This window comes from Tamandua tetradactyla, chromosome 6 (genome assembly GCF_023851605.1).
Source record: "Tamandua tetradactyla isolate mTamTet1 chromosome 6, mTamTet1.pri, whole genome shotgun sequence".
NCBI lineage: Eukaryota > Metazoa > Chordata > Mammalia > Pilosa > Myrmecophagidae > Tamandua > Tamandua tetradactyla.
The window spans coordinates 145,326,044-145,345,428 of NC_135332.1; the positions used below are offsets into that span (position 1 = coordinate 145,326,044).

Consider the following 19,385-nt stretch of genomic DNA (forward strand, 5'->3'; position numbering starts at 1 on the left):
GAATAAAGTTATGAAGTATGTAACAACATGGATGGACCTTGAAGATGTTATGTGAGTGAGATTAGCCAGAAACAAAAGGACAAATACTGTATGGTCTCACTCATATGAACTGACATTAGCAAATGAACTTGGAGAATTTCAGTTGGTAATAGAGACCATCAGGAGATAGAAATAGGGTAGCTATTGGGTAATTGGAGCTGAAGGGATACAAATTGTGCTACAGGACTGATTGTGAAAATTCAGAAATGGATAACACAATTCTACCTAACTGTAGTACAATAATGTTAGTAGACTGAATGAAGCTGAATGTGAGAATGATAGAGGGAGGAGGGCTGGGGGCACAAATGAAATCCAAAGGAAAGATAGATGATAAAGACTGATATGAAATAATCTAGGAATGCTGAGAGTGTACAATGATAGTGACTAAATGTACAAATTAAAAAATGCTTTTGCATGAGGAAGAACAAAGGAACATCAATTTTGCAGGGTGTTGAAAACAGATGGTAATTCCTATTTTAAAACTATACTTATGTTTAAGACTAAAGCAAAAATTGTTTATTTAGAACAAAATTTATGTTTTGACATAAATTTATGGACAGTTTAACTGAACACCATAAGTATATGGAAACTTGAGTACGGCATGAGATTTTGTAGATTTGTCCAGAGTGATTTGAACAGTGAATTAAAAAGTATTTGCAAAGTCCCCTTGGGGGAATGGTGAAAATTCCACTTCCCCATTTGGAGAATTCCTGATATGCTCCCAAGCAGCGAGGACAACAAAATCAATAGGCCAAACCCTCAATTTTTGGGTTTGCTCATATGAAATTCATCCCTACAAAGGATAGGCTAAGCTTACTTAAAATTAGACCTAAGAGTCACTCCCAGAGAACCTCTTTTGTTGCTCAGATGTAGCCTATCTCTCAGCCAACATGGCAAGCAAACTCACTGCCCCACCCCCCCTCTATGTGGGACATGACTCCCAGGGGTATAAACCTCCCTGGCAACATGGTACAGAAATCCTAGAATGAGCTGGGACTCAGCATCAAGGGATTGAGAAAACCTTCTCAACCGAAAGGGGGAAGAGAGAAATGAGACCAAATAAAGTGTCAGTGGCTGAGAGATCTCAAGTTGAGTTGAGAGGTTATTCCAGAGGTTATTCTTATGCATTATATAGATAACCCCTTTTCAGTTGAGGTGTATTAGAGAGGATAGAGGGAAGTGCCTGAAACTGTAGAGCTGTATTCTAGTAGCCATGTTTCTTGAAGATGATTGTATAATGATATAGCTTTTGCAAAGTGACTGTGTGACTGTGAAAACCTTGCTTTGATGCTCCTTCTATCTATGGTATGGACAGATGAATAAAACATATGCTTTAAAATAAATAAATAATAGGGGGGAAATGTTAAAATAAATTGGGTAGAGGGAAATACTAGTGGTCACTGAAAAGGAGGAGTAAGGGATATGGTATGTATGAGTTTGTTCTTTTTTCTTTTTATTTCTTTTCCTGGAGTGATGTAAATGTTCTGAGACATGATCATGGTGATGAATATACAACTATGTGATGATATTGTGAGCCACTGATTGCACGCCAAGTATGGAATGTTCATGTGTTAAGAATGTTCACATTTGCGTGTTGATTTTTATTAATAAAAATAAAAAATAAAATAACATAAAGTCCATGAGCAGATGCATCTATCCTATGTTCTCAGGACTTTGTTCATATCTAGTAGTTAGTTAATCCATTTAAAGGGGTGGTAATGGTTATGTAACTCTATGAATACATTAAAAATCACTGAATAGTACATGTGTGTGTAAATTATATGTTCTGGTTTGCTAGCTGCCAGAATTCAATATACCAGGAATGGAATGGCTTTTTAAGGGGAATTAAATAAGTTGCTAGTTTACAGTTCTAAGGCCAAGAAAATGTCTCAGTTAAAGCAAGTCTATAAAAATGTCCAGGGTGGGACGCAGTGGCTCAACAGGCAAAAACACTTACCTGCCATGTCAGAGGACCTGGGTTCGATTCCCGGTGCCTGCCCATAAAAAAAAAAAAATGTCCAATCTAAGGCATCCAGGAGAAGATACCTTGGTTCAAGAAGGCTGATGAAGTTCAGGGTTTCTCTCTCATCTGGAAAGGCACATGGTGAACATGATCAGGGTTCCTCTCTCATCTGGAAGGGCACATGGCAAGTATGGCATCATCTCCTAGCTTCTCCTCCTGACTTCTTGTTTCATGAAGCTCCCTGGAGGCATGTTCCTTCTTCATCTCCAAAGGTCGCTGGCTGGTGGACTCTGCTTCTCGTGGCTATGTCGTTCTGCTCTGCTCTCTCTGAATCTCTCATTCTCCAAAATGTTTCCTCTTTTATAGGACTCCAGTAAACCAATCAAGACCCACTCAAATGGGTGGAGACACATCTCCCCTAACCCAATTTAACAACCACTCTTGATTGGGTTACATCTCCAGGGAGATGATCTAATTACAGATTCAAATATACAGTATTGATAGGGATATTTCTGCCTTTACAAAATGGGATTTTGATTAAAACATAGCTTTTCTAGGCTACATACATCCTTTCAAACCAGCACATATGTTAATAAAGCTGGTCTATTTTTCTTTTTAAGTTGATTAAGCACCTATTATGTGCCAGGTACTGGAGATAGTGCAGTGAACAGAACAGACAAAAATCCCTACCCTTCTGGTATAGCACTCTTTCTGCTGACCTCAGATACAACTTCAAAATCCCTCTTAACACAGCCTACTAGAGAGCCTTTGTCATCTGTCAGTGTTGTCAGGCAAGAGGAAACCCATTCACCATCTTGGCCCCAAAGCCAAGCTTGAGGGGCTCCAATGGGAAGGAGGCACTGCCTGGAAGCCTGTGTTGGACAGAGTGCACTAGCATCTATTCTTCAGTCTAGATGCTCTTTCAGGAAATACCAACAGTGTCTGTTTAAAGGGAAGTGGATCCCTCCAGCCAAGTCCTGCTTAGAACTTTTACATAGGCTTTCTCCCTGCTTCAGCAGGAGACCAAGCTAACAAGGCAAAGAGCATCTTCAACCTGGGCGGTCAGGTCCTTGTGGCTTTTCAGGGGCCAGAGGCACAGAAACAGCAGAATGCCTGTGGTGATCACCTCCAGCAGCAGCTGCAGTCAGCACTGGTGCCTGGATCAGAGGAACCAGTCCGAGGCAGTGGGAATGTGGCAAATGAGAAAAAGCAGGGGCTTTAATGGGGGCCCCAGGGTTAGAGCCTACAGGGAGGGCGCTAAAGCTCCAAGTTACTTCAAGAACTGAAAAGACAGAAGGTTTGACGCAAGAGGCGGTGAGTCTGAGTAAGTGTCAGAATCTCCTGGAGCAGTTTCAATTTACTATTAAATTCCAAGTTTTTAAAAATAAAGAGATTTGCTTTTGCAGAGCATAAAAAATGTACTTATCATAATTCGGGGAATTTTCCCCCCTCATATGGGAGTTTCAGAGTACATTTTGCATTTACTAAAATGGCACATGAGAGAGCTGTAATCGAGAACTGAGAGCAGAATAATAGAACGAGCCATTTTCTTTGACAAGCCCGATAGCTTTCTGGATTTTACCAAAATGCTGAAGTGATTATCATCTTATTAATGATTGGAATGTATGACAAATAACCCACAAGGGGTGACCTAAACAACAGGACGTTACTGAATCATGGTTTTGAAGATAAGAGAAGTCCAAGGTGGAGGCATCGGCAAGGCCCCCTCACCCATTTAGTGAGGGGTAGCAACAGAAATCCTCTAAGCTAGCCACCAATTCTAAATTTGTGTCACTGTAAGAATGCAAAAAAAAAATTCCTTTCACCAGATGGGCTGGTTTGAAGATGTTACGTACCCCAGAAAAACCATGTTCTTCCACCTAATCCAGACTTGCGGGGGCAGACCTATTGTTTAGGGTGGAAATTTTGACTGGATTGTTTCCATGGAGACATGACACACCCAATTGTGACTGAGATGTCTGATTGGATTGTTTCCATGGAGATGTAATCCATTCAATGTGGTTGGACGTTTTGACTAGGTGGAGATTTGACTCTGCCCTTTTAAGGTGTTTCTTGATTAGTTTCCTTTAAAAGGGGAAATATTTTTGGAAAAAGCTGAGAAGCTACATAGATACAGACATTTGGAGATGTTTGGCGTGCCAAAGGAGATGCTTGGAGTGCCGACAAAGAGAGCAGATGCCTAGACACAGACGTTTGGAGATGCAGAGCCTAGCAGACTAGTTGTCATGTGCCTTCCCATGAGATGCTAAACAAGCCAGAAGCCAGAAAGTTTGAAACCAGAATCCAGGAAAGGATGTAGGCACCAGCCATGTACCTTCCCATATGACAGACATCGGGTTTTTCTTCAGAATCAAGGTATCTTTCTCTGGATGTCTCAGTTTGGACATTTCTGTGGGTTTAGAACTGTAAACTTGTAATTTAATATAATAAATCCCCTTTATAAAAGCCATTCCATTTCTGGTGCATTGCATTTCAGGAGCATTAACAAACTAAAACAGCAGGTAACCTACAAACTAATAAAAGTTTGGGGATGAGCATGCTTTCTACACTATAAAAGCTATGCAAAAATGAGGAATCTCTACTGGAAATTGAAAATTTAATTCCCTTAATCAACAATCACATTTAGGGCAACAAATATTTTGTGAGCACTGTGCTAGGTGCTGGGAATACAAAGAAAGATAAGACAAGTCCCTGCCTTAGGGGAGCCTAGACCCTAGAGGAGAGATAAGTCAAATGAGGAGACAACTGCAGTGACAGCTGAGAGCTGTGGAGTGGGGTCTCTGCAAATACTGGGGGAGCTCAGGGGCAGAGCAGGGTGGTTCCTCACAGGAGGCACAGGAGTCGGAGTCTCAAAGATTGATATTCTAGCCATGACTTTTTCATATCGAGGAACAGAAATTCCTTCACATTAGCTAAGGTGAGAAAGAAGACTTTACTGTCAAGGCTGGGGAACTCGAGCTCAGGAACGGGGTTTTGTGGCACAGGGCCATCGAACTGGAACAGAACACTGGAAAGACTAGAGGGCCCACAGCAGCTCCTCCCGCTCATTTCTCTCCGTGCCTCTCTTCCTTTCTCTGTTCCCTGTAGAGACTAGCTTCTGCTTGCTCAGCAGATTGCAAAAGACCCCAAAATAGCTGCCATGGGTCCCAGGTATAGAATCGAGATAAAGACTAACTTCCAGCCCCGGTTTGTTGTTGTAACTCACCGAGCACAATAAATAGAATTAGTTCAAATTCTTCAGAGGAACAGTGCGATTAACCGGTTTATAACTCTACAACTCTGACCACCCCACACATAAGTCAACCAATGGGTTGATGGGTTTTGGATCAGTTGCCATCTTGTGTCCATTCAGTAGAATAGTATAGTCTGCCGGTTCCCCTCCTCCAGAGGCTGGGGCCAGGCCAGAGGGAAAGTCACAGAGGGGGTGGGGTGTTTTGCTTATTTTTCTGCTGGAGAAGACATAGGAGTCAAAATGGAAAGGAAAGAAGGCATGCCTGGCAAAGCAGCATGTGTGAAGGCCAGGAAGTGTGAAAGAACGTGGCATGTTGGAGGAACTTCTCAAAGTTCATCAAAGGCTGCCTTTATCCGAAGTCCCACTGGGATACACAAAATGCTTAAGGATAGCATGGGCAACGGGCAGGCAGGACAGGCAGCGGCTGTGAACGGCTGGTATGGCAGAAGTGCCTGAATGCCAGGCCTGCCTTTGTTATGAAATCAATTGTTCGTGTGCTTTTTTTTGTTGTTCTTTATTTAATCAAGGTGACATAAAAGTTTGAAAGTAAATAGAGGAATTCACATGATTTTAAAAAGACAATTTTTTTTAAAGTGAGGCATTAGCTAAAAATAAGGAAGGAGATGGTCAACATACGTATCAATAAGTACATCTGTCTGATAAGACAGAATCTTTGTCATTTAGGCAGATTACTCAAATGGTTAAAAACCTTTTATAGCTTCTCATTAAGAGCAATCAAATAATCCAACAAAACAGTTATCTTAACAGATGGAAAACCAAATTCTTGTTTTGCATGAAGATACATCTGATAGGAAAACTATTAAAAATCTTATAAAATTATAAAATCTTAGCCAACCTTAACTACAACCAATAAAATTCACATTCAACAAGACTTCTTCAACTTTTTCTATCCATCCATTTTGTCCTCCACATCCCTGTTTTCTCATTCTGCAACAATCAGTTATTTTACTCTCTTTTTCTTACAAAAACACTTCCTGCATACTTTACATATTTAAGTTACCAAAAAAAAGAAAAGATCTTGAAATCAATCTTCAAAAGCCAACATACTACAAAACACGATTCTTCTTTTTGTTGTTGTGTGTGTGTGTGTGTATGTGAAAAAAAACATATACAAAAAAGTAATGAATTTCAAGGCACATCACAACAATTAGGTGTAGAACAGATTTCAGAGTTTGATATGGGTTACAATTCTACAACCTCAGGTTTTAATTCTAGCTGCTGTAAGATACTGGAGACTAAAAGAAATATCTATATGATGATTCAGCACTCACACTTATTTGTTAAACCCTACCTTCTCTGTATAACTCCACCATCACCTTTGATCCTTCCCCCACTTTTTAGGGGTATTTGGGCTATGCCTATTCTCATGCTGGAAGGGGCTGCTGATAATATGGGATAGGGGATGGAACTACTTTGTATGTATTTTTACCAACGAGCGTGGTTGTCTGTCAGCCTTCCGTAATTTCACTTCCTCCATTACCAAATGACCAGTTCTTAGACACTAGGACAAGTGCTGGCTCTGTGGATTTTGGCTGGTTTGGGTGTTACCTACAGGCAGCCTTGGGAATGAACTCTAGCAGGTATCCCTTCTGGCTGCTGTGTGGGTCTCTGGGTACTTGACCTGCCTGAGGGAGTTTAGAAGCTTCTTTTCCCTTTCTCAGCCTTTTTGGGAGTAAGGGGAAGGAGGAAGCAGTGTTTGAGCCCCATTGGAGACTGCAGAGAGTTCTGGGTGACTAAGCACTAAAAATGTGGGAAGTTTCTGAAAAGAGTTTCTCATAGGCCAGGTGTTCCACCTTGCCAGGGCGAATCACTGCCATTCCATGTCTGCAGATGACTCATCTCACTCTCTCCCTTGTCAGAGGAGCTAGTGAGTACATAGCAGTGTGAACATGGTTGGGGCGGGGGGGGGGGGGGGCGCTGATAGTCATTGAGAATTTCCTTCCTGTGTGCCAGATGCTGTACTACGTGCTGTATGCATTATCTTATTGAATCACCCCAAATACTCTGTAAGGATTTGATCCCAGACATTTTGGCTCCACAGCCCATATTTGGATCCACCACATCACCTTTTCTATCCCTGAGAGTCCCAGAGCCCACCTATTTGACAAGCTCCAGACACTGTCAGAAACAACATTTAACACATGGGAAATAAGGCAGATAAGATGGAGGACACATGACTTCAATATAAATGGGGTCAAAGGCTGCCAAGTATTGTCTAGAATTGCACTGTCCAATACAATAGCCTCCAGCTACCTGTGGCTACTGACCACTTGAAATGTGGCTAGCCTGAATTGAGATGTGCTGTAAGTGTAACCTATATGCTGGATTTCAAAAACTTCATATGGAAAAGAAATTGTAAAATATGTCAATAATTTTTATATAAATTACATGTTAAAATGATAAAAATTTTGGACATACTGGATTAAATAGAATATATTAAAATTAATCTTACTTGTTGTAAAAAAATTTTTTAATTTGACTACTAGAAAACTGACACTTGCTTACGTGGCTTGCATTTGCCCTGGTCTAGGGGAATGTCCTTAGCACAACTGCATCTCACCTCTTCTCTTGGGTTCTCAGTTTCCTCATGGGGGTTGGGCTTGAAGATTTCTGAGTCACTTCCCTTGCGGTTCTCTGAACTACCACTGGACAGCATTCTTTAAGGAAGGCAGCCACCTGCTCTCGGAAGCTCTCAGGTGCCTTTCAGAGTCTTGCTCTCGTTTACTTTCATCTCTGCAAAGGAGGGTGCTGAGAAGCAAGGAACAAGTGTAGCAAGCAAGCTCCTGGCAGCAAGCAGCACGCCCCCTCCCCCCTCCAAATTCAGCTTTCAAAACCCGTCCTGGTTCTGGTTACCAGCAGCCAATCACCTCCCTCAAGTGTAGCCAGTTACCATATTAAGAAAGTACTGCCAGCAGCCAATCACCTCCTTCCAATGTAACCAATTGCCATATTAGGAAGACTTCCAAACATTTTGTCTATAAATAACTTGTATCAGCCCCCGATCAGGACTAAGACTTTCAGAGGCTACTTGGCTGAGCTGTATGGCCATAGACTAATAAAACCTACTCTCTGAATCTTCGAAACTTCGATCCCAGTTCGTTCTGTTTCCACGTTAAGTTCCTGGTTACCTGCTTCAGTCCTGTTTTCGCTGATGTTCCTGGAGGCTCTTGCAGAGCCTCATTCCTGGTTTCGCGCTCCAGCTTGAAGCTGCCTGCCCAACACAAGTGGCTGCTCCCTTTGATTAGGTGGTGAGACAAGAGTTAAAGGATGCCAGGGTTGGAGCCCTGCCTAAGCAGTCCTTTGCCTTCCTCTTTGGCCTAAAAGTGTTTTGGGGAGCATCCCCAAGAGATTGTGGAGGAAATCTGGAGCCACAAGAGGACATGGAAGAAAGGGAAACAGTACACCAATTGCTGTTATAAAAATTGCTGTAACTGAATCTTGATTTCTGTAGGTAAAAGTCATAGCAGCATAGATTAAGACAAGGGATTGAGCTGTGAATAGTTCTTTGAAATATATTGATGAGGATAAATCAAACTGGATATGCCTTCCCTCAACCCAACAACTAAAGAACGAGAGACCTGAACTAATGGTGTCCCAGAACCAGGATCTGTGGGACAGAAGCTACAGGGAGGTTGATTTCTGTGTGTAAGTGGAGGGACCATCTGAGGATGAACTTTCTACAAAATCAGTGTAGAAGGCAGGGAGACACAGGTCCTTGGAGGTCCAAGCAAAGGCCAAATGACCCAGAAGAAATGTTATGTGTAGAAGCTAAGCCCCATCCTCTGTGCTTCCTTAAGTTACCTTACTATATTGTTTAATAATAGTTGTACTTGTCACCTGATCAGACTGTGAGCCTATCTCCAGTAACCAAGCACATTACTTGGCCAAGAACAGCTGCTCATTAGATGAGTGAATGATGAGTGAATATGGGATTCTTACATCAAATGGGTAGTAGGAATAAGTCATTTTCTCCAACCCTAAAACTACAGTTCAATTAATCAGTAGTGGAGAGGAGAATCCAACTGCCTTATCAAATGCCGAGTCCTTGTTGGTGACAGTCCTTTGTTCTGGCATTTCTTCAGATCAGAATGGCTAGAAGCTTATGAAGCAGGGCTCCGTGTCCTTCCTGGAGCCTCCTCCTGAAAGAAAGAGGAGTAGGGAAGAAGCAGGGGCTTCTGTCACATTGGAACTTTTCCATGCAAGGTGGTTCCCATTTGTCATGTCCAACCACAAGGCTTGCCTCATATATAATGGGAGTATAGAAACCACTCAGTGGCATGATTCTAGAGATGCTAGGGAGGGCACAAAGTATCTTCCCCTCTGCTGCCTGAAATCCCACCATTTGGGATGCATTAATTTCTTTGCCTCTTGAAGGTTAATCTAATTTTAGCAATTCTCTATTACAATACCTAGATATATGTGGGAGAACAGGCATGCATTGTCACCCTTCTTAGTTTCTATCAGTTTACATCTTGTAGGAAGGGACCACAGCAAGCGGTTCCTTAGATTAAACTCTACTGTTTTCTTCCCTTAACACAGCAGAACATTGGGCCTTTCCCTCCCTGGAGCATGAAAGTAATTGGTCATTTCCCTGCTGGAATATTTAACCACTCTCCATGTACACCGAGATCTGTTCCCAGTCTGCCTCTCCATACTCATCGGCCTCTCCTGCTTACAAACCCTTGGCTTCATTCAAAAGTGCCTTCCCCATTCCACCTCCTGAGCCTTTGTTCATGACCTTCACTTCACCTGGCTTGCTCACCTGGGCTCTTCAATTTAAGGGTCTAGCTCTGCTCAACCAATTGGGATGTCTGATTTAGGGCTAGTTAACTTGTCTAAACTTCAGTTCTTCACGAGAAAATGGGGAGATTAATATGGGACCCAGTAACCTCTCAAGGTAGTTGTGACAACTCAGTATGACCCTGATTATGAAAACATTTAAAATTTCAAAGTGCTACGCAAATTTAAAGGATTACCATAATACTGATATTAAAGAACCAGCAAATACAGGTACATAATGTAAACTTGAATTTTTAAAGTCTGTAACTGTTTTGTTTTAGGAGGAATTTGATTCATGGGGTTGCTAAATCTATGTAAAAATGTGGGCTGTAGGTGTTACATAACTTTCTCATTTTGCAGGTGTGTTAAATGTGAAAAGGGAAGGAATACTTGGCGCTTTTTTTCCTCTTCCATTTTTATCATGAAAGTCCATGATTAAAAAAAGTCCAGAATAGTGTCTCTGGACTTTGGCATATAAATCCACAGCGGATTTTTTTTTTCCTTTCTTCCAGTCTGAAACTTTGAAGTGAAGGACATTGGATTCTGAGGTTCTAGAGAGATGACATGAATAAGTGATGGCTTCTCTCTCTCTCTCTTTTTTATTCACATCTTCAGTTTGTATGCCTGGAGAAGAAGAGGGGCTAAAGAAAGCAGTATCAAAAGCCATTACTTGCTTGTGCCCTTCAGGTCTATCTTTGGAATCCCAACTCTTTATAATTTTTTTCTGATTCCAAAGCCTTTCGTTAGAATCTTTTTAGTAGGTAAAGATAACCCTCAGACCTCTACCCCCCAACCATCCAGTTCTCCCAAGATACAGGATCAGTTCCTTGTACTTTCTTCCACAGATATTTAATTCATAGGTATGCAAATATTTCTCCCCCCCTTTAAAAAATTTTTTAAACATAGTTGGTATTTTCACTGGCTTCTGTCACTTAATATATTTTGTATGTTCTTTTTTTCCTATAGGAGTATAAAGAGCTTTCCCTTTCTTCTTATGGCTGTGTAATATTCAATATATTGATGGAGATCTAGGTAATTTCCAGTCATTTACTATTCAACCCATCTGCAGAATACCTTCTTGGAGATAGTATTGCTACATCACAGTTGTGATTTTGAAATTGAATGGATATTGTCAAAAGGTCCTAAGAGGAGAATTTACCAATTGATTTCTCCCCACCCCAACCCCAGAAATGCTTGAGAGTCCCTCTTTCCTCACTAACATAGTGCATTTTCCAACTTTTTGATCTCTGCCAGTTTCTGGGTACTCAAACCTGCACTTTATGCCTGGCTAGGTCATCTGCCATTTTGTATCTGTTACGGTCTCCTAGCTAGTTTGAAACCAGATACCACTCTACCAGCAACTAATGAAAAATAAGATTCGAGGAAAAATAAAAAACAAATCCCTCCAACATAGATACACTGAAGTTCTACCCAAACAGCCGTTACATTTAAGGGAATGATTTATTCCTTATTTAACCAAATTCCCTTTTGCCTAACAGCTCTGGGTAGAAGATAACATGAAAATGATGCTAGTAAAATTGTAGGGTTTAATAAACACGGTGGCATTTTTTTCATTCTCTTGTGAGTTTTGTGTGGACAAATTTCCTGTCATTTAAAGTTTGGTGACTTTCTCAATTTTTTTTTTTTTGCCGATTTTGTTTTTACCATTTGAGTAAGCCTTTACTAAGGGATTTTTTTTTTGCTCTCTGTATTTTGTTTCTATTTCCTTTTGTAACTTCTGATGCCTGAAATGGGATTAGTCATAATCCTTGTTTCATTCCTGTTCTTTGCATGGAACTGAGAATTTGTGAACCCACCATCCTACCTCTGAACTAGAACATTACTGACAACTTAAATCTACCTGCGCCCTCCTGCCCTAGCCTCTTCCTCTCTGGTAATCTCTATTCTGAATTTTGAACCAAACTCATTCCCTTTGTAGAAAAAAGTTGTATCACATGTATGCCTAAATAAAAGATTTGCTCATTGTTGAATTTTATAAGAATATCATACTAACCTACTAGAGCTGTTTTTCCCCCTCAATGTGTAAAAATTCAACCATGTTATTTGACTGGGCTATATAGTTGTCATTGGGTAATTGATTTTTCCATTTTTCTTTTGATGGACATCGGATTATTTCCGTTTTTTGTTTTTTTTTTCTAATTCAAACAGCCTGGCATGAATATTCTTGTATGGCTTCCTAGTGCACACTAAAACAAACATCCCGGGAGGGAATTGCTAGTTGTAGGGGATATGAATCCACCACGTTATTCACCTGAGAATTTTAAACTTTTGCTTTTGACATTCTTCATCTGTAATTGACTTGTGCATGGCATGAAAAAAAATACGTTTCATTTTAAAAAGGTCAGTAGGTTCTCTATATAAAAAGATGTCTAGCATGTTTTTTTCTTCCACAAGGTGAAAGTTCTAAATGTGCTCCCAAACTAAATCAGAATCAATATGAAAAACCTGTTTTGATAGGCAACTCTTATCCTTACTCGTGTTTAGTAAACTGCTAAAAGAAGTGATCTGCTGAGCAGGTTTACAAGTTTTGCTTTGCAGATTTCTTGTTTCAGAAACAACTTTTTGGCTTGAAACGTAGTCTTACGTATCTGTATTTTCCCAAATAGCGTTTCCCCTGCTTCCTCCCCCTTCCACAAACTTGCCATAAATTTGGTGTTTCCAAGGGATATTTTTCTGAAGCTGTTCTGTTTGCATTCAGCAGTCTGGACATCCTGTGTAATTACCTTCCATGGGAGTTTTGCAAAACTGTCTGGCACCCTGCCTGCATCACTACCACCCATGGGAGTTTTGCAAAAAATGCAGGTACTGGAACTCCAGTCCCAGACCTAAGAAATTAGGCTGGGTCCTTAGAATAGGCATTTTAAGCAAGTTCCCTCAGATTTCAAATGTTAAAGATGAAACTGCAGGCCTGTTTTCTACACTATCTCACAGAAGTTTGTCTGAGAGTGCACGAAAGTTTTAAGTTCCTTGCATCTTGATGCCTGTAGCAGGATCCCAGTCTGCAAGTCTCATCTCAACCTAAGCCTTTCTTACATTAGAAAACTTAAAGCACTTACCAAATTTTAAGATAAATTCTAGAACTAGGAATTCGGATAAGCCTTGGTTTGATTACATTATGCTAATTATTCAGAAATTTCATGGAATGAAATCTACTTTTCAAAGTACTCATCATCAACGATTCAGATCTCTGGTAAACTTAGGTTTAACAGAGGTTAACAGCTGTGCTTAAATATATTCAATTCCCCTAATCTGGTTTCCGCATCTAAGACATGTACACTTGTTTGTAAAGCATCATGGCTAAACAAACTAGGTAATTGGCATAAATAGTCATGTATGGGGCAGGTGCAGATTTGTGTTCCAAATAGTTGGCCTATCAAAAAACTTGGCTATTCCAAATTATTTGGGAGATGGCAGCCATGTACATTAGGTATACAAAGTGGCCTTCAAAGGATCCAGGTAACTAGCATAATTAGATCTAGATTTATGTAGACAATACATTTTTAAGATTAGTGTTTGGAATTTTAATCTACTACTGTGATCGGTTCTTAAACTCCATTTTGTCATCCTAAAGTATATCCATTTCCTTAGAGGCCCGCTGTGAAGTTTCTTAACAAAAAAACCCCAACCTACCTAAACCTAGCAATCTTTTATTTTTAGGCCTCTGGCCTTTAAAAGGAGAGCTGGAATTAACCAACCAGACTGTGACTGCTTTAAATCAAATTACTCAATTTTATTAATATAGCATTTAGAAAAGATCCTAATCACTATGCAGTCTCAGCCACCAACTCCAAATTGTAGATATTTCAATTCCACTACTGTAATTCTCTTAAGTTGTATATGACAAAATACAATATAACAATTTATGACTTGACCATTTCCTAACAGGAATATATCTATCTCTGAGCATAGAGTACCAGAAAAGTCCTGCAGTGACTAAGAAACACTGTATGCAAATAAAGTGCTGTTCTCCCTGCTCAAGGGAAACAAGTCTCCAAAATCCTTGGATCTGCATCCTTCCAGAACCGGTGGAAGATTTTTAAACACCTCACCAGTGACAGTGTACTCAAAAGCAGTCACTCAACATTTAATCAGGTTGAGGTTTTGAGTGCATGAAAGTTTTAATGATTAAAATAAATAATCTAAGACGCAGCTTCCAAATCCTTTGTTTTAAAACGTTTTGGACAGCAGCATTGACAACTATTTTGTAAGGGAGGTCAGGAAGGGAAAAATCTCAAGCAATTGAAGCCCTATAGTCAAGCCATTCGCATCCCCTTTTTTAATCCTCTTAGCCCCATCTCCCAATTCCATGATCTCTATATGATCTATATGATCATATATGTTATAGAGATCTATATGATCTCTATAACACAAAAAACTAGTAACTGGAAAAGCCAGGACCAAAGGCCAGAGCTGCAGGAAGTCTTTCCTTTTTACTTATCACACTGCTGGTTCCACTCTTCATGGCACAACACTAAAATAGCCAATGTTTTTAAGTAAATTCCAATACTTTGTGCACATAACATACATTTTCCTTTATCTTCTGGGCATCATGTAGAGAACATGCTAAATTAACAGCTAATAGGAATGAAATTTTAGTTTGAATCTTTATTGCAGATTAAAACTAGTTTAGTAGGTTGATGAACAGAAATAGCTAATAGGCAAATGTAATAGGTTTCAGATTTTATTTATAACTTAATTAAATGAGATTCAATCTCCCCAGTCTAGCTTAATTTTCCTTAGCTATGAAATGATTATTTCAACTCCTTGGCCTGGGGGGGTCAGAATTAATCAATAGACAAGGTAAAATAGCTGAAAGTGAAGATGCATTATGTTATCCCAAATACAAACACGAGAGATCTTTTCTCCTTGAAAGAAAGACCCCAAGACCTCCATTGCACTTTTATTTGAATGTAATATTTGGGACAATTTTCCAAAAGGGCCAATATTTCCCAATTTAGTCTGAGGTCATAAAAGAACATCAACAAAACAGTATTTGGGATTTCAGTTTTTCACCCTTATCATTAAGACTCACTGCCTCCCATCATCAATATTTATTGAGCATTTACAGTGTACTAGGCACAATAGAACATACAGAAAACATTGTCCCTGCTCTTGAGGAGCTTACATTCTAAAAGAAAAAAAAAATACACCTCTTATTAAAATGGTATTTTTGTTTGGTGTTTTCTGCAAGGTACTGAGGAAATAGTCTGAAGGGTGAGCTTTGGGTATAACTTAGCCCCATCATTATTTAGAGAATAGAGGAAGAAGGAGTTAAAGGCAGACAATGACAGACCATTCAAGATAGGTAGGGTTTAGAGGGAGATAAACACAATCTCATCAACTAAGGAGAGATCTGCTGCAGTAAATAGGATGAGGGAAATAGTTTGTGGGATGCAAGCAAAGGAAGTAGGGTGGTATCTTGGACATTGAGTGGAGCCAGAAAGATCATGCGGCCTTTTTCCAAGTACACAGCCACCAAGTAGGAATGGTTGGTGACGAGACAGAAGAAGGCTAAAAAAGGAAGGTAATCCTGTGCACCCAACAAATAGAAGGAATAAAGGATCAAAATTGAAGGCAGGCTACAAGAGTATCAAGAAATTCTTAAAAACCAAAAGTGGAAGCACAAAACTTACAGTTAATGCTACCCAACATCATGATGGGCCAAGAACATTGTGGCTTCTGAAGTTAGAAAATGCCATATACCAAAAATTTAAATGAAACACATTACTTTTATCCACTTGACAGCCCCCCCACCCCCCTACAAGAGAAACTGATTTGAGGGTATGGGGTGGGGTAGGGAGGAAAGGAGGGAAAGGAGAATGGGACATGGTTGGGAACAGTAGTTACATGAGTAGTATTTTTGTCATAATGATAAACTTCTTATTCAAACTTGGTAAAAGCCCATTAGCTGCCAAAAGGGAATAAGGAATTAATTTCCAAAAATGTACAATTTCTTTTAGAGAAGTTTCAGAACCAAAAGACTAATTTACATGAAAAGCTGTAGAGAAATTAGTTGAAAAGTCCATTCATAAAACTTTTATTCCACTTACATAAACTTAATACACATGTTCTTAACAATTATGCTTGGATTGTTCATGAAAATTTCATAAGACATTAAACAAAGCTAGCCATCATCAAGTTATTTCCCTGTTAACTATTTTTACAGCACATGCATGTTAGGCAAGTATCAAAAAAAAAAAAAATCACAAAAGCAAAAAACCTAAAAAAGTTAAATACATGGGTTTTTTGTTTTACTGCTGTGCTTGATAAACATGAAGTAATGAATATCAAGCAACTCATTTTTACTGCGTAGTTACTTGCACATTTGTTCTTAGGTTGCCTAAAACATTTAAATACAAATAAAATGAGTGTAGCAAAAATAATGAAAGCAAACAGCAGGTAACTTTACAAACAATGGAATGTGAACCGTTTCTGCCCTTCTCCAGAGTAAATTGGGTCACGACTTTGTCTAAAGGAACACTTCTGCAGCTGTAGTCAAAGGTGTGCACATTGAGATTGTGTATTCCACAGATACACATGGTTAAACATGTATCATCCATGGGTTATCTATTTCTACTACAGCCCTGAAAGTGTTCCAACCTTAAAGTACCCACAATAACTACACTTGTGACTGGAACCAATTATCCCTTTTATCCCCCACCAGGACAAACCAATATGTAGTAGGCAGTTTTCTTTGCTTAGACATGGAAGCAGTTTTAACACTGGCCCTTGTGAAGCCACAATGTACCAAAAGTACTATGCCAAACATTTATAACTTGTATAAAAATTCCACATCCCCATATTGGCCACCTCAAGATGAAAACAGATAACTCTCTAAATGTTAACTGGCTCTACTCCCCTAATATTAAACATAAAAACCACATGGGAAATACAGAAATTCAAATAGAAGTAACATAAACCTGTCATAAATCGTAAACAAAAAACTATTTGTGGGACAGCATGGATGACAAATGGTCTACTGTGTAAATTTTAGATGAGGCAGACAAAAGTTGGAAGGCCGGTTAGTTTTCCCCTCCTTCTCCTGCTTCAGCTTCGTCTCCCTGGGTATCCGATGTCCACAACTGGTAAAAGAAGGAAAGGTTTTTCAGCATTTTTTAGTTTGAAAAAGATGAGAAAATTTTTTCCTATATGTCAAGGTACCAGAATGTGAACATGGTTTCAGTCAGAAGGCTTTGTTAAAAAGATACCAGCACTGACGACAGCCTCGAGATAGAAAACACCTCAAAGTGACAAATTTATTTTGCCCCCAATAATTTTGACTGCATGGAAAGTACACAGCAGAGATACCCTAAAATAAGAAACACAGGATGTGTTAATAGACAGTGAAAAGAAAGTAGCTATCAGATATCAGACTATCCTGAACAGCCCCAAGACAAGAGATGTGACGTAATTTGAGTGCACAGAATCATTTAATTCAGCCGGTACTCAGGAAGCTAAGGTTGATTGCCTGCTATGCTTCCCTGGGAGAGACTTTTGACTATCATTCCAAAGGAGAATGCTACACTTTATCAAATTCAAAAGCGAGCATCAACTCTTGAGATGAATTAGCTTTTTGACACTAGCTTTAAAAAAAAGCGTATCTTTATGAATTTGTATGATTCAAAATAAATGGCTGTTGTAACAAGAGAATTTAGGATTTAACAAATGATTATGACTACTGAATCATTATATAGATATTTCATTTTAGTCTCTACTGAATTAGAACAGCAAGAAATAGTTGAAATTGTGAAACTGTGACCAAAATACCATTAGAACAGCAAGAAGGAAATAATTGAAATTGTGTAACTGTAATCCAAACACTGCTTTTGAAATCTGCTCTACAACTACTTGTTACTCTACTTTGAAATTTATCACTTTTCTGTATGTATTTCATAATAAAAATGTTTTAAAATAAGTAATGGCCGATCACAATAGTGCAGTTTAATCTTCTAAGAGGTAAAGATTAAAGTTTGTCTCTCACAGTGATAGAATTATGGATTCTATTTTTTAATTTTCCATTAATTATAGTTTTTCAACAGGTGAAAAAATTTCAAAATTGTTACCTCAACTGCTTCAATATCAAAAATGTTAAGTTTTATCACTATATAGAGATTTTTAAAGATAATCACAAAAGGATTGGTTCAAGACAATCTTAAATTTTATAGTTGTTATACTGAAAATGGGGACCGGGGGGAGTTCTACCTAATTATTTTTTTTAAGTCCTAAGTCATCCATTTTATTTATCATTAATTATATATAGCTTTGGCCTAGAAAGGAGACTTCTTACAAGATCACGTGGCTCTGTTTCTTTAAGACGATTGTATAACGATACAGCTTTCGCAAAGTGACTATGTGATTGTGAAAACCTTGTTCTGATGTTCCTTTGATCTACGGTATGGACAGATGAGTAAAAAATATGGATAAAAAACAAATAATAGGGGGAACAAATGTTAAAATAAATTGGGTAGAGTGAAATACTAGTGGTCAGTGAGAGGGAGAGGTAAGGGGTATGGTACGTACGACTTTTTCCTTTTTATTTCTTTTTCTGGAGTGATGTAAATGTTCTGAGAAATGATCATGGTGATGAATATACAACCATGTGATGATACTGTTAGCCACTGACTGGACACCAAGTATAGAATGTTCATACGTTAAGAATGTTTGTGTTGTATGTTGATTGGCTTTATTAATAAAAATTAAAAAAAAAATAGATCACATGGCTCATCAAACCTAGCTGTTTTGAAGGACAAAATAATAACATCTCTACTGTCTCTTTTCCAGTTTTAATCTTCAAATAAACTTGCAAAAAGCTGATGCAAGATATTTCTTTCCAAGGTATCAGTGATTCAGACTCATACTGTGCTGTTTTGGCAAAATGTCTATACTCGGCAGATAAATGATCTGAATCAACCTATAATGATAACAGCTGATATGAGGCCTTAGATAGTAAACAGTGACAGAACCAGAATGGGACACCTTGGTTTTCTTACTCAGACTCAGCTGCTGAAGTATGCTCTTCATTAACACCATGCTATACAATACCAAAATTCAACTGGAAACATATTAGATCTGGCCCTCTCAAAAAGCAATGACAACACAAATAATAACTAGGTCCCAGATTCTACCCGTTAAAATGACAATTCAGTACCTGTATTTATCAACTTCAAACAAGAAAACTAAGAAAGTCTTAATATTAAAATTAGCCTAAAAATTGAATTTATCTTGTTCTTATTTCAATTGGTGTAGATAACGTTCCTCGCATTTTATCTGAAGAAACTAGTTTTTTCTCATGACAAAAATAAAAATCTT

The 19,385-nt window shown here is 38.9% G+C and overlaps 1 protein-coding gene and 1 long non-coding RNA gene across 5 annotated transcripts in view; both read right to left on the bottom strand.

Annotated features, from left to right (window-relative positions):
• Nucleotides 1-4,418, bottom strand: part of LOC143686408 (uncharacterized) — a 65,495-nt gene extending 61,077 nt beyond the window's left edge. The window contains exon 1 of the long non-coding RNA XR_013177124.1: nucleotides 3,859-4,418. This is a non-coding gene — a long non-coding RNA (uncharacterized LOC143686408). The remainder of the gene's footprint in view (nucleotides 1-3,858) is intronic.
• Nucleotides 4,419-15,112: 10,694 nt separating this feature from the next.
• The window catches only part of YWHAZ (tyrosine 3-monooxygenase/tryptophan 5-monooxygenase activation protein zeta), a 32,710-nt gene continuing 28,437 nt past the window's right edge, over nucleotides 15,113-19,385 (bottom strand). For all 4 annotated transcript variants that reach the window (XM_077167367.1, XM_077167370.1, XM_077167369.1 and 1 more), the window contains exon 6: nucleotides 15,113-17,158. In XM_077167367.1, the coding sequence (XP_077023482.1) occupies nucleotides 17,099-17,158 (60 nt within the window). In that variant the 3' untranslated portion in view covers nucleotides 15,113-17,098. The remainder of the gene's footprint in view (nucleotides 17,159-19,385) is intronic.